This window comes from Crassostrea angulata, chromosome 7 (genome assembly GCF_025612915.1).
Source record: "Crassostrea angulata isolate pt1a10 chromosome 7, ASM2561291v2, whole genome shotgun sequence".
NCBI lineage: Eukaryota > Metazoa > Mollusca > Bivalvia > Ostreida > Ostreidae > Magallana > Magallana angulata.
Window position 1 is genome coordinate 36,558,619 of NC_069117.1, and position 16,561 is coordinate 36,575,179.

At 34.4% G+C, this 16,561-nt stretch overlaps 1 protein-coding gene across 1 annotated transcript in view; it reads left to right on the forward strand.

Annotated features, from left to right (window-relative positions):
* LOC128192146 (ubiquitin carboxyl-terminal hydrolase 25-like) overlaps positions 1-16,561 on the forward strand; it is a 192,244-nt gene that overhangs the window by 120,627 nt on the left and 55,056 nt on the right. The window contains exons 12-14 of the mRNA XM_052864629.1: positions 4,724-4,819; positions 7,553-7,723; positions 15,907-16,106. Coding sequence (XP_052720589.1) covers positions 4,724-4,819; positions 7,553-7,723; positions 15,907-16,106 — 467 coding nt within the window. The remainder of the gene's footprint in view (positions 1-4,723; positions 4,820-7,552; positions 7,724-15,906; positions 16,107-16,561) is intronic.

A 16,561-nucleotide genomic window follows, 5' to 3' on the forward strand; every position in this document is an offset into this window, starting at 1 on the left:
GTACCAACGGTAGATCATCCTCTGGGTCAAAATCTGTATCTTCAATAGATCTAGATCGTCAATGATAACAGAAACCCAGCTTTTTGGAAGCATCATGGGACACACAAACTTGTCACGGCTTTGCATGCATTAAAAAGCATCCTTATTGCACGCAAAACATGCACCGCAGGTTCCACTTTAGCTATACATGGCACTAAATAAAAAAACGAGAAAAAAAACACTAATCAATTCTAGTATGCAAGACAAATATCTCTCTCTCTCTCTCTCTCTCTCTCTCTCTCTCTCTCACACACACACGATGAATGATTAAGTTATTTCTATCCTTTACAGAATTTTTAATCATACATAAATATATCTCACCTCAAGGATGTAAGCGATTAAAGACTGTCTGTATTTGACCTTCATGTTGTATATGATTCCTTGGGCCATGGGCTGTAATTTGCTGGTAGTATTTGGTGGTAAGAACGCAAATTTTATCGCACGAAGGTTATCAACTGTGGGGTGGGCAGCACAATTATCAACAAACAAAAGAATTGAGCATTTCTGGGAGAACATTTGTCTATCAACAATCCGAAGCCATTCAATAAATATATCAGAAGTCATCCAGGCGTGTTTGTTTGCCCTGTAAATGGCATGTAGGGATTTCACACCTTTAAAGCCTCAGGGATTTTCATATTTACCAATAACCACGGGTTTAAGAAAGTTGGAACCGTCCATATTTGCACACAAAAGAACTGAAGTCTTTCTTTGGCTTTTTTCCCACCATAACATTTTTCACCTTTTAATTGTAATGTTTATTTGGAAGTAATTTATAAAATAACACGGTCTCGTCTGCATTAAATATGTCTCTCGGCTCATAATTCTTAATCAAAGTCGGCAATTTTGTCGTCAGCCAGTTGTTTTCCAAATCAGCATTTACCTCCGCTGATTCTCCGCTGATGGATCGGGACACAATGCTATGTAGAGTTTTAAACCTTTCCAACCAGCCTGTGTTCAGATGGAATGAGATATCACCGAGTCGTTTTGCAAAATCTTCTGCTTTTGTCATTAGCACAGGACCTGATAACGGAACATTTTGAGCATGTTTTTCCTGAAACCACTTAAATAAAGCTTCTTCAAATTGCGTATGTGCTCCAGAACGATGCTGTTTTCTAGAAGGAGACGAAGAATCAAAGTGTTTCAAAATAGCATCACGATTTTTAAGAATTGTACTGAGAGAGTTTGGTAAAATGCCGAATTCACTTCCAGTATCTTTTTTTGCTTTTTTCCCTTCATCCACCGCCAAAATTATTTGATATTTTGTTTTAAGTGAAATAGCTTTCCGTTTTCTGGACGGCGAATCCATGTCTCATGAATGAATGAATGAACAGAATAAAATTTACCCGAAAACCCAAATTATCATATGAAAACAGTTCATTTAAAACTGCCCATATCGTTGATAGTTTGAGAAAACAGTTCACTTAATGTCAAAATTATCCCGCTTGGGGCCTCTATCAGAAATATTTAAAGCTAGTGGGAAATAACAGGTTCTATTTATAGTACACATTCTGATGTTTTATAAACGTTGTTTATTATTTTTAATTAGCATTTTCAAAAAATAAATCGTGCAACAATCTCACTTTAATCTATATTGATAATGAATTAATTCATTTGCTAATACGACACAAGCGGACACCTGTACTAGCTGCTGTGTGTGTCCATGTGGAAATGTGTGAAACCAATCTTCGTTTGCGTGCATCCAGGTGAAAATGTGTGAAAACACAACTCAAGAAAATCGCTATATACAATGGGAAATCTGTGTTGTTTTAGGTAGAGGGCATTAAAAACTACTTCGTTTTATCCGTGAATTCGCTATATTCAACTTCGCAATAAAAAGGAATAAAAATTATTAATTAATTGATAGAATTTTGGCCGGGGAATTACGAGTGATTCGCTATAAGCTTCAATTCGTTATAAGCGTGATCGTTATAAACGTGTTTTACTGTACTTACAAGCTTTCTGAAAAGGACAATGAGGGTAAAAAAAAATGCAGTAAATTTCTAATTAAATTCGAGGAATTAATATCTGTGTAAAATTGCGAGAAGCCCGTCTCGCCAATTTTAAAATCTCGCTTTTAATTTCTGGATATATGTAAAGTACATGAGACTATGATAAAATTTCGGCATTCGTGATTTTTTGTTCTCGCGATTTAATGGGAAATCGTGGAATCGCGGAATTAAGTACTTGGCGCGTAAAATAAGGAATCTACAGTAGTTATATTTCAAATGTTAATGCATATCTTTTTCAGAGATGGTTTCAATAAAATTAGAAAGGATTTAGTTAAATTTTAATTACTTCCTTAAAACCTTCAATCAGATCACCATTACCAATACAAGGCTTTTTAAATATAATTGATCAAATTCCAACTACTTTGCAGATCTAAATAATTAAGTTATAAATTACATTTGAGAATATACATTTATTGAGTTTTTTCAACAATTTTGTTATCATTGATATGTTGGGACCCAAGATAACAAGATACAGTCCTGTGACATAATTATTTACCACTTCCAAAATGGCTGCCCAAAATCGCAAATCCACTTTGGGAAGTTAAAAACTTGTTAGTTGTTTATAAAATTAAATTTTTACTTCAGTATTTTGTCAGATTTGCTTTCATCCTTATTACCTCCTTTAGTGATCCTGGTATTGAATTATAGATTTCTCTAATATACTGTTTTTTACTATACCAACATTTATTCGCGGCAACTTTATTTCGCAGTTTACTTCCAATAAACTGGCTTATCCCTAAACCCTTATCCAGACCTTTATTTTGTTATTAGAACCATATCATGCAATAAAAACTGGTTCGCTGTAAGAAATATTCACCACGACGAGGTTCTTGCGAACATCACGAAAAGTTCTCGCACGCGAATAAAAGTTGGTTTACAGTAACCAAATGTTCTCTATAATGTTTAAATCTGGTGATTATACTGGTCATTTTGTTGTATTGATATCATTAGCTCACTTGAGCTGAAAACTTAAGTGAGCTATTCTGATTACATTTTGTCTGTCTGTCTGTCTGTCCATCCATCCATCCATCCATCTGTCCATAAACTTTTCACATTTTTCAACATCTTCTCCAGAACCGCTGGGCCTAGGCCAATTTCAACCAAACTTAGGGAATTCAAAGTTGTGAAAATTAAGGGTCACACCCTTTTACAAGGGGAGATAATTAGGAATTTATGAAAATTTTTGAAAAATCTTTAAAGATCTTCTTCTCAAAAACATATTGGCCAGGAAAGCTGAAACTTTTGTGGAGACATTCTCAGGTAGTGTAGATTCAAAGTTGTGAAAATTATGACCCCCAGGGGAAGGGTTGTGCCACAATTGAGGGTAAAATTAAAGTTGACTTCTCAAGAACCATTTGGCCAGGAAAGCTGAAACTTGTGTGGAAGCATCCTCAGGTAGTGTAGATTCAAAGTTGTGAAAATCATGACCCCTGGGGGGTAAGGTGGGGTACAATGGAAGGTCGAAGTTTTACAAAGGAATATATAGAGTAAATCTTTAAAAATCTTCTTCCCAGAAACTAATCAGCTAGGAAAGCTGAAACTTGTGTGGAAGCATCCTCAGGTAGTGTAGATTCAAAGTTGTGAAAATCATGACCCCTTGGGGTAGGGTGGGGCACAATGGGGGTTCGAAGTTTTACATAGGAATATATAGAGTAAATCTTTAAAAATCTTCTTCTCAGAAACTAATCAGCCAGGAAAGCTGAAACTTGTGTGGAAGTATCTTAGAGTGTCTTATAGCTGGTTAGAATATGAATTAAACTCTGTTCATACCCAGTCAGACTATTAGTAATACAGATTATTATGAGCTTCAGATAAAGAGCTTGACCTCGATTATCTTGATGCTGGAGCAGGTTTAAGTTTTTCAAGTCTTTAAATACAGGTTTGATTGTTGGAGAAAATGCTGTCTTGACTTACAGTCAAGGTTTATGTTACTTCAAGGTTTATGTAACTTTGGATTTGAAACACAAGGCTAGCTTTAGATACAGAGCCTGATCTCCAATATCAAGAGTGCTGAACACCTTTTCCTACCTCACTCAAACTTGCTTGATAGATATGAGCTCTGTAATCTGTAATTACCTATGTTTTTGTATTGCTAAAGATCTGCAGTTCTATAAAGAAATTTTGGATGACAGACAGTAAAGCTACTGTAACATTACCTCGCAAACAAAAAACTGGCAATTTACGGTACACAATAAACTGCAGGTCTTATTAACCTGATTTATAACCACATACTGTACAAATATTTGATACCAAGAATTTTCTAAAACCATCACCAGACTTAAAAAGTGAACTGGTTTGATTTTCAACATGGAAAAATGCTGATCCTCAAGTAGATTTATCAAACTGCGTTTTCTGATGATAGTTTGTTAAAGAGGAAGTCTAAAGCAAGTGAATCAATAACATTCATATCGATTTGAAGAAAATTAAGGTATCAAGTACTTCAACAAAATTTACCAGGAAATAATGTTAATCAATCCGAAATTATACTAAAGGCACAATTTTTGTGCATTGTAAATAGCTAGTTTTTTGTATGTGATACACTGTAGCTCTTTAGTCTGCATAGAGCTACATTTTTGCCATAAAATAAAATGTCGAAACATAAAGCTCGTAAAATTATAAAAAATACATGTCAATACGTCTTCATTTTAATAACACTAAAATTAATATATTGGCAGGTATTTAGACTGCAACAAAAATGATACTCGACAACGAAGAGAAGAAGTCAGGAAATTAATGGAGGAGCTTGTGGTTTTGTATGCCAGATTAGACAAGTAAAGTATAACATAATTTGGCTGTTACATGTATAATCAAACTTTTCTAATATTTTGCTCAAGTAAGCTTTTTGATCACTTGTCTGTTATCTGTCAGTTCATCCATCTGTCTTCTAACTTTTTACATTAAATTTACACTCGTCGTATATATTTCCCCTTATGTTTTCAATGGAAATCTGTGATGTTTTATTTTCAATAACACGCCAAACCTAAGCACGGTTTAGTAAACGTCATCATGCATTTTGTATATATTTGTTATTTTATGAACTGTACAAACTGACATAATCAATTTGATGTGTGCCTTTGAAAAATAAATGTTTTTTTTTTTTGTTTTTTTTTTTTGATTTTCCATAATTTATTCAATTTTCAACAGCAATACAATATCAAATATAGCTTAAACAATAGTATTACACAAGATTTAATGTAAATATACAATCTTTTCCACAAAGACAAGAGACAAGCGATTCACACACATAGTCCAATCCGTACTCCTTTGAACCCCTTGTCTTCCAACTGGAGGACTGCAACCCCCAGAATGTGGAATAAAAATTGATGAATGCATAAAGTTACATAATATAAATACTTAAAGTAAAATACATATCATCAGTACATGTAATACTTCCAGCTTTTTTAAGAACACAATTTTCCACAATTAAGTTATTTTTCACAAAATATTTTAAATTTTCTTTTGAAAAATAAATGTTAAATCTTAACTATTTATTAAAAAAGAGACTAGTTCTACTATAAATTATAATTTTACCTGTGGAAGTCTGAAAAAACATGTTTTATGAAGTGTTCCATATATTATTCATATCCCAGACGAAGAGTATATATAATGGCTTCAAAAAGCAAATACACAAATATTTTGTACAAATAAACATCAATATAGCTATAAATATAAGCAGTGAATGCTTATTTTTGGATATTGTCAGTCCTATAACACACCAGGCCACGCAAACAAATTATCATACTGTTCTAACATGCGGTATTTAATTTGTCTGCACATCCTGGTGTGTTATAGCTTGGACCAACAAAATCCAAATATAACCATTTAATGCTTAAGGAAGCTGATTTGGTTTTTTTTGCGGAAAAACAACAATAGCAAAACTCTCGTTTTTTAACCAGATGTCATTTAAACCATTTCTAGTTACTTTGCAAAGTTTCAAGAAAATCGACCGTCTGTTTCTTTTTAAGGACTATTTCAAAATAGAGGTACACTTACTATTATAAATATATAGGAAAATGTCATTTTTCGCACTTCGAAGCAGATTAAAAAAATACTACAGTAGATTTTTTTCTCAAATTGTTATACATTATACAATTATTTAATGCTTGAGCAGTCAATAGATAGACAATAGTCAATAGACCAAAATATTTTTCCCGAGGTGCAAGGAACAGCTCAGTATAATCTATTACCCGAGGCCAAATGATAAGGGGGGGTGGGGCTAAAATAAAGGGAACAGGAAGTTAACCGTGAACACCGATTGGACATTTAGTTATTTATATTGCATATAATCTTATTGTCGGTAAAAATGGTATTACATAAAGGTAAATATGTCAAAGATTAAGTATATGCTAAAATAATTGTATAATTCTGATATTCATTTTTGGTTAATCTACCGAGGGGCCACATGGCTCAATATCCTTTGAACAACCATATAAAGCCAGTGTTGCTCAGGTGAGCGATGTGGCCCATTGGGCATCTTGTTTTGCAGGTCCTATATCTAAGTTATTACTTGTCCTATCTTCACCAAACTTGCATGGATGGTGCATCTGGATCTACTTATGGACTTAAAAAACTTGGGTGCTGAATCTGGGCCATGTATTTCAGATGCTGGAGGAACTAGGTTAAGGTTTTTGGAGCAGGTTAGAGTTTTCGGTGCAGGTGCCCTTTGATAGCAACTTTTAAGTTACTACTGGTCCTAACTTCACCAAACTTGCATGGATAATGCATCTTATGATACTAATGCACCAGATAGGCTTTTATGCTGAATTTGAGACTTAGGTTTCGGATGCTGGAGGCATCTTGTTTTGCAGGTCCTATATCTAAGTTATTACTTGTCCTATCTTCACCAAACTTGCATGGATGGTGCATCTGAATCTACTTATGGACTTAAAAGACTTGGGTGCTGAATCTGGGCCATGTATTTCAGATGCTGGAGGAACTAGGTTAAGGTTTTTAGAGCTGGTTAAAGTTTTTGGAGCAGATGCCCTCTGATGATAGTATCTTAGTTATAACTGGTCCTAACTTCACCAAACTTGCATGAATGGTGTGCCTTATGATACTGATGCACCTGACATTATGTGTGTTTACACACTAAGACACTCTTCTATGATTTAACATATTCAACATACAGGTAAATACCGGTATTTTACTTTGTTCCTAAGAATTTCAATTGTTAAACATTAATTACTCTTACATTTCCATTACATATATACAGATATGATTGGATTTTTTTTAAATGTTTGATAATAAATAATAGTCTCGAAAATTTATCAATAAAGTCAGAGAAATTGGGCCCTAAAAATACATAGAAAGAAGTACGGTAACATAGAATTGTATTGATATGATTCAAATACCAGGTATGTTGGCATCCTTAAGAGTCTAGATATGGCTACAAAACAAGTGTAAGGAAATTTAGAAGTTTTAGATTAGTTTAGAGAAGATACAAAATCAAACAGTACTTGTCACTCAGGTAAGCTATGATGGTTTATGGGCCTTTTTATTTGCAGATTTAATCACTATGGATCAGGAAGTAAAAAAGTTCCCTTGCAAGATGTTCTTACATATGCTTTGGAATTTGCTCAAAACAAACCAGGATTGAACACTTTAGAGGATGTGGACATGCAATCTTCCAAGTCGTCCAACAACATGAATGCAGACATGAAAAAACAGGAATTCAGGTCGGTCATTGGTGATTTGAATGAAACTAACAGACAGTTGCTTAGAGTATAAGTTTTTAACTCAACAGTCAGCCCATCAGATCTTTTTTTATATCAGCCTCTCTAACACCCTTGTGCAGACAAGGAAGAGTTTTTTAGCTCAAGTGAGGTATTCTGATCACATTTTGTCTGTCGTCCGTCTGTCCGTCCGTCTGTCTGTCCATAAACTTTTCACATTTTCAACATCTTCTCAAGAACTACTAAGCCAATTTCAACCAAACTTGGCACAAATCATCCTTAGGCAAAGGGGATTCAAAGTTGTGATAATTAAGGCCCACACTCGGGGTCAGGGTGGGGCCACAATGGGGGTCAAAGTTTTACATAGGAATATATAGAGTAAATCTTTAAAAATCTGCTTCCCAGAAACTAATCAGCCAGGAAAGCTGAAACTTGTGTGTGTGGAAGCATCCTCAGGTAGTGTAGATTCCAAGTTGTGAAAAATATGACCCCCGGGGGTAGGGTGGGGCCACAATGGGGGTCAAAGTTTTACATAGGAATATATAGAGTAAATCTTTAAAAATCTGCTTCCCAGAAACTAATCAGCCAGGAAAGCTGAAACTTGTGTGTGTGGAAGCATCCTCAGGTAGTGTAGATTCCAAGTTGTGAAAAATATGACCCCCGGGGGTAGGGTGGGGCCACAATGGGGGTCAAAGTTTTACATAGGAATATATAGAGTAAATCTTTAAAAATCTTCTTTTCAAAAACTAATCAGCCAGGAAAGCTGAAACTTGTGTGAAAGCATCCTCAGGAAGTGTAGATTCAAAGTTGTGAAAATCATGATCCCTAAGGGAAGGATGGGGCACAATGGGAGGTCGAAGTTTTACATAGGAATATATAGAGTAAATCTTTAAAAATCTTCTTCCCAGAAACTAATCAGCTAGGAAAGCTGAAACTTGTGTGGAAGCATCCTCAGGTAGTGTAGATTCCAAGTTGTGAAAATCATGATCCCTTGGGGTAGGGTGGGGCACAATGGAGGGTCGAAGTTTTACATAGGAATGTATAGAGTAAATCTTTAAAAATCTTCATATCAGAAACTAATCAGCCAGGAAAGCTGAAACTTGTGTGGAAGCATCCTCAGGTAGTGTAGATTCAAAGTTGTGAAAATCATGATCCCTGTGGGTAGGGTGGGGCCACATTGGGGGGTGTTAAAGTTTTACATAGGAATATATAGAGTAAATCTTTAAAAACTTTGGCTCCAGGACAATTCTTCGGCTTCACAAGAAGGTTCAGAGTTTGATGTAGCTTTATATCCCATATATAAACAATTGTTAAGGATCTTTTTGAGAACTACAATACTCAACATGTGATATGACTATAAAATCATCCTGTTATATTATGATGATAAACATATGAATATCAAGGGGGGAAAATGGATTTTATTTATACAGGATCTACATGTATTATTGTACTTTGTCCAGATTGTTTGTATTATGACTCCATTAAGCTGATTTTATCATACCTATTGTTCCTCAGGTGAGAGATGTGGCCCATGGGCCTCTTGTTTAAAATTCTGTTGGAAATTATGTGTAGTTTTGCATAATGAGAAGAATTAAAAAAGTCTTTGCAGAATTGTTGTCCCTTTAATTATAAACCTGGAAAGGACTATATTTGGTATCATAATAATAAAATATCTGCCCCCGATTTTAACCAATTTTTAGCTCACCGAGACGAAGTCAGGGGAGCTTATGCTATACGGCGTCGGGGTATGGACCTGGGGCCCATTTCACTAAAAGGCGTTAGATACGACGAAACTTAAGTTAGGACTCAGGGCGTACACCAAAATTTAGTCTGGCGTAAACTGCGTTTCACAAAGAGGCCTACGCCAGGCCTTAAATACTATTATCGGACTAAGTTAAGGCAAGACTTACGTTCTTAAGAACGAGCTTATGCACATGCGCAGACAGATGAAAAACCGTAGAAAGGAAGATAGATAGATAAATATATAGATAGATACTCTTTAGATAGATAAAAAGATAGAAACTTGTCAATTGTGAGAGAGAGAGAGAGAGAGAGAGAGAGAGAGAGAGAGAGAGAGAGAGAGAGAGAGAGAGAGAGAGAGAGAGAGAGAGAGAGAGAGAGAGAGAGAACAGTAAAGTATTCAGGCATATTAATCCTGTTAAACAAAATCAAACAGCAAAACTTGCTAAAATGTTTTATTTGAAAGATATATTTGATGAAGCATATATATAGGATATATTCATTCAAAATTATTAAATCAACAGAACTATTTTGTTATCGATATCTACGGTGATTTAACCATGCTTCGAACACCCTTGGAATTTCTCTTTTGAGCATGCATCAATTATGGCCCGAGTATAAATATTTTTTGTTCGAATTATTTAAGTGAAAGGGTACATTCAAACCATAAGTGCATGCACGTTTATTTGTAAATGTTTTACCAAAGTTATCAGATCCAAGATACAGATGTATGTGTCGGACGTATGGTGGACTCAACATAAACTACCCAAGTACACTTACAAGTGTATTTAGTATATTGAACGAGGCTTCATATGAATTTGAAGTTAATAAAGAGTAGGTGTATGTAGCATACAAAATAAAATCTATTTAATCTGGAGTCAGTGTTTTGCATCGGTTGTATGATAAATACATTATCTAATATTTAAAAAAAATTAGGGACTTTTGACGACTCTAAAACATAGTTGGAGCTGTCATCATATGTTAGTATTAACATTTAAACAATACTGAAAAAACTTTTGTGATTAACCTTAGTTTAACTACCTAAGCTAACACCTTTTACTCACCAAAAATGAAATAAAAAAAGAGGAAAATATATATCAATAATTCATATCATGTATGTACTATATTTTCTGCATTATTCATTACCCAATTTACTAAAAAATATGAAACGTAAATCAAATTATTGAATAAAAATAAGCAAATGAAAACTATATATCGATTGTCCAAATAAGTCATTTTAACATGTCAACGATAAGTGCAAATATAAAGAATGTGCATAAGACATGGTAAGAAAGTTTCTATTCGAGAATTGGTACCATCTATCAAAACTCTTTTTTTCTTAATTTCATAAGAAATTAATCAAATTTACATGACGAATTGTACAATTTAACATTACGGTCAACACCATTATACTCGGCAACAGAATTAGCAATCATTTCATGGTTACGACTACCCTTGGCTAGGCGTAGATTTTTGTCTTAACTTAAGACGGGCTGCTATGTTACGCCTTTTATTGAAACGGACCTTAGTCCAAATATTTGACAGGCGTAAAGCTACGCCGGGCGTACGCCTTTTAGTGAAACGGGCCCCTGGTTAAGGTTTTTGTTGCAGGTCCTGTTTCTAAGTTATTACTTGTCCTATCTTCACCAAACTTGCAGGGATGATGCATCTGGACCTACTTATTGACTTGAAAGACTTGGATGCTGAATCTGAGTCCTAAATTTCAGATGCTGGAGGAGGTTAAGGTTGTTGGACCAGGTTAAAGTTTTTGTTGCAGGTGCCCTTTGATAGCAATATCTAAGTTACTGCAGGTCCGTACTTCACCAAACTTGCATGGATGGTGTGTCTTATGATACTGATGCACCAGACAGGCTTGAGTGCTGAATCTGAGCTATAGGTTTCGGATGCTGGAGGAGGTTAAGGTTTTTGGACCAGATTAAAATTTTTGTTGCAGGTGCCCCTTGATAGCAATATCTAAGTTACTGCAGGTCCGTACTTCACCAAATTTGCAAGGATGGTGTGTCTTATGATACTGATGCACCAGACAGGCTTGAGTGCTGAGTCTGAGCTAAAGGTTTCGGATGCTGAAAGAGGTTAAGGTTTTTAGAGCTGGTTAAAGTTTTTGTTGCAGGTGCCCTTTGATAGCAATATCTAAGCTACTGCAGGTCCGTACTTCACCAAACTTGCATGGATGGTGTATCTTATGATACTGATGCACCAGACAGGCTTGGGTGCTGAATCTGAGCTAAAGGTTTCGGATGCTGTAGGAGGTTAAGGTTTTTAGAGCTGGTTAAAGTTTTTGAAGCAGGTGCCCTCTGATGATTATATTTTAGTTATTACTCGTCCTAACTTCACCAAACTTCCATGGATGGTGCGTCTTATGATACTGATGCACTAGACAGGCTTGAATGCTGAGTCTGGGCCATAGGTTTCAGATGCTGGATATGGTTAAGTTTTTTGGAACAGGTCACATGTTTAATAGATATAAATAGTACTATTTCAAACTTGCATAGTTGATTAAACTGTAATATGAATGAATCACAAAGGAAGCTTCAGATGCAGAGCTTGATCTACATTATCAAGGATGCTAAAAAATATATCTTAGTTATTACAGGTCCTAACTTCACCAAACTTGAATGGATGGTGTGTATTATGATGCAGATGCACCTGACAGGCTTGAATGCTGAATCTGAGCCATAGGGTTCGGATGCTGGATGAGGTTTAGTTTTTTTTGAACAGGTCACATGTTTTATAGATGATAGCTTGCATAGTTGATTTAACTTTATTATAAATGAAACGCAGAGGTTGCTTCAGATGCAGAGCCTGATCTCCATTATCAAGGATGCTAAAGAAATCTCCTACCTCACTCAAACCTGCTGGAAAGATAGATGTGTTTGATGATAAATGATATAACATGATTCCTAAGATATAGTATTGTATTGTATGAAACAATATTGTTTAATATGATACAATATGATATCATATGTAATATTATAAAAAGTTATATGATACGATATAATAATATTGTATAATTATATAATATTTTACTTTATCACATAATATTGTATTATTTGATATGATACAATGTTGTATCAAATTATAGTGTATCATATGATACAATATCATATCATGTATCAAAAATGATAGTATCATACAGTATCATACTATATTATACAATATAATATCATATGTTACAATGTTATGATATATTATTTAATATGATATTGTAATATAATACTATATTGTTTAATACATTATGATATTGTATTATGTGATCAAATACAATAACGTATAACACAATACAATGTCATATCATACGTTACAATATCATATCTCATCATTGTTTATTATGGTATTTTATTGTATTATATGATATATGTTGTTAATATGATAGGATGCAATATTTAATTTTATATTATTGTATTGATTAACATATGAACATATGATTATCATACAATTTTTTAACAGATGATATACGATATTGTGTCAAAACAGAATCCATGAATATCCAAGATCATAAAGTATGATTTTCATTTAATATGATAAAGGTGGTCTCATAAAGGTGAAGTCTCATACGGGTGATGTCTCGTCTCGGTGAGCTTTGTAATCTGTGATTACCTATGTTTTTGTTTGTTAGAGATTAAGAAAAACCATGGAACTAACAAAGTAGAAGTAAGATATATTCAGACCATACACACGACAGGTTGTGATGAGTTACCAAACAGGTGTCCGCGGAAAGGTGTGAATAACGGCATCTCGAGTACACCTGTTCAGACGTCCAAATATACAGAGTTAGTTGTAAATTACAATGACACCTAACAAGACAGACAATAACACCTGTTGTGTATAGAACCCAAGAAGAAAGACAATGCTGTGTATCTGATCAGCTTCCGTACAGGTATCGCACGAGTGTGAAATCACGATGCAATTACCAGCTTTAGGGAAATAAAGTTGAAAGTTATTTTATGAAATGCGGGTATATTTTTAGTACATGTACAATGCATTAATATAATTTAACAAGAGTTTGTTCATGTATTTATCTATATTCTATCATATAAAACTGATTTTTTTTGTTTATTTATTGCTACATAAATAGCCGAAATACTAATCATTCGAGTCACCGGTAATAGGGGTTGTCATTTACTACAGCACGTAAACATGTATTTTTAAAAAAAAACATGATCTGAAATGTTTTCATTTCTCATTTTTTATATGGTTTAAAGTAAGGCTGTAAATTAATGAATAAAACAGAGTTTTCAGATAACAGAAAATAACTTAAAGTCATTTATGTTCCCAACATTTTAATCGGATCGTCAGTTACAACATCATGTGTGTTTTGAAAAATAAACCCGATGAATTTAATTGATTTGAATTTTGATTATATATCAATTGATAGATAAAATATATTTAGTGAATTTATTTCAATTTATATAAGAACAAATGAATTAAAAGGTACCCATTTACGTCGAGTTTTTAGATCACAAAAAATTAACTTCACATTGAAAGCCCCGACAATTTTCTGGGTCCGCGTAACTTAAGTGGAGATTCTTTTTTTTTTTTTATTTGAGATTGCTTCAACCATTGTTTAGCCATAATTTATCTATTTCTAAACATACGCTATTTCTATCAACGTCTCAGGTAACGATATCCACGGAGTGACACAGTGCCCACGGAGTTACACGGGCGGCCACGGTGCGACACGGTGCTTTTTCTTGAATTTTCCAATACACATACACTGTGTCACACCGTTTACACGGTGTGACACAGACCGTTTTCCACCGTGTTTTTTACATGGTGGGTGTCGGGATACTCGTGACCTGTACTGTATATAGTTTTAATTTCCTCTGTTCTTTTATCTCTGATTAAAGCATGACATCTCGTTTACAAGAGCTCTGAAATAGTTGTGTGCTTGGAAGCTTTCATAGAATAATACAAACCGATAGGGGACGTGTATTGCTTATGCAATACTCTCAGAATGCTTGTTTTACTTTATGATTCCACAGTGTCGCCTGTGTATTCGCCAATACGTAAGCAGCCACCTGCTGACTCCGCACGTGGTCAGTGTTTGTTTAACAATTTCTGGTGTCAGAAGCATGCACCTGTCTGGTATCGACCTCACAGGGTGTTTTCACGTGCATGTAGATAAGCAATTATTCTGATTTTATTTGACTTGATTATTTCATATGTCAAGTTATGCAGTTAAAGGTTATTGGTTTACATAGACACTGCTAAAAATACATCAATCATTTGTATGACTTGATAATGACAATATATTCGACATACATACGTTTCTTCACAATGATTATTTAACAACAATCAAAGAGTTTGACTATAGTTAATCTTTTGATGATCGATTATAGTTATTTAGAAAAATGGCAGCCGTCGATTTTCATTGTCTCTGCTATGTTCTGATCACAAAATTAAAGAAATTGTGCATGGATTATAAAATTATCATGAAACATCAATAGTTGGGGGGGGGGGGGGGGGGGGGGGGGGGGATAGCAGCCGTTGATTTTGCCATTTTTTGGGTGTGTATTATACATAGGACCTGCTATTTTTTCGCCACTTTTTGGTCAACTTTGGGGATGCTTATAATACACGAGTGAGTATTATACATGATACTTTATGGTAAGATGGGTAGTCATTTCAGTTGTTGATGGACTAATTTAAAAATATTTACAACAAACCTCGTTTTTGAGCGAAAGTTGGTTCAGCATAGTTCAGGCTCTGTGACTTGACAACCAACATCATACAATCTTTTTTACTGTCAACTTCGGTTATTTGTTGATTCATTGTTGCTCTTTTTAAATGTTTTTTTTTAATTTAATAGTGGCGTAGACATTTTCTTCATATTATGAATAATGAATACCCCGGGTTACGTTAAATGTAGAATTAATTTTTGAACAAATTGAGGTTACTTTTTACTGAGATTCAACTGTTTACTGTGGAATCAATAGATTTCCTGGTGGCTCAATTTTCGTGTCATTTGTGTGTACCTCACATCCACGAATTAACATCCTCAACGAATTAATAAAATAGGGTAATAAAGTCATATATCCTTTGTAGGTTTAAGAAAATACACGAAATTACGTCCCCAAGAACCTGTCAAAAGCAATCCGCGAAAATTGGCCCCCACGAAATTTAATTATGATTCCACAGTATTTCATTATTTTCACTTTAATTTTTTACATGGTCTCATAAAAGTGGGGTGGCCAACTTCATGTTAATTCAATTTTTTGTATGTAAATTTAAGTGGGGGGGGGGGGGGGGGCTGGTCCCCTGATGCTACGTGCCTGATGTTAATTTAAATGTTTAATTTTTGTCTGTCAAAGCAGTATATCATCCTTTTGTATACAGCTAATATATTAAGCACACTTCCTTGCAGTTCTAATTCATAAAATCTATATAATCTTTATTGTGTATTCTGTATATTTCCGTTTAAATAGATTTGAAATGGCAAATGAAGTTTGCTGTTCCCTGTCTACAGATGTTGAAATGACTGCAATTCCTTCTACTCCAGTAAAAGAAAATAAAGATATAAATTGCATTAGTGATCCAGCTCCACGCCAAGTCAGTGATAATGAGTTGCAGGTTCTTCAGGAATGTCTTCATAGGTGGAGAACAGAAGTAGAACAAGATGTAAAGGGTAAGCCATTTTATCAAGGTTTAAACTATATGCATTTTTATAATGTACACAAATTATTTCTCCTGTTACTCCCTTGTTTCTTACTTGTTACTTTTAAAAGAATGTTAATGTTGTTACTGTTTTCTTCTACTCTTGCCTGTGTTTTTATTGGGTATTTATGTTATGCAGAAAAGAAGAACTGCTACCTAGAACTTTTTTTGTCTTCAACAAAAAATAAGAGCTTTTCGACAGGAGTCAAAAAGTTGCCTCTCGGGTCATCATATTTAAATTGTACTCTCCACTTTGAAAAATAAATAGAAATTTTATTTTAAATCAGATGAAAAATTAAAAAGTTACCGCTAAAGGGCTATTTTAAACGTTGGCCTCTGCAGATATGTTAAGGTAGTCCTATACTCGGCACTAAATGGGCTAAACATACAAAATAGAGTATAGATATTTATTTAAGCCATATCTCA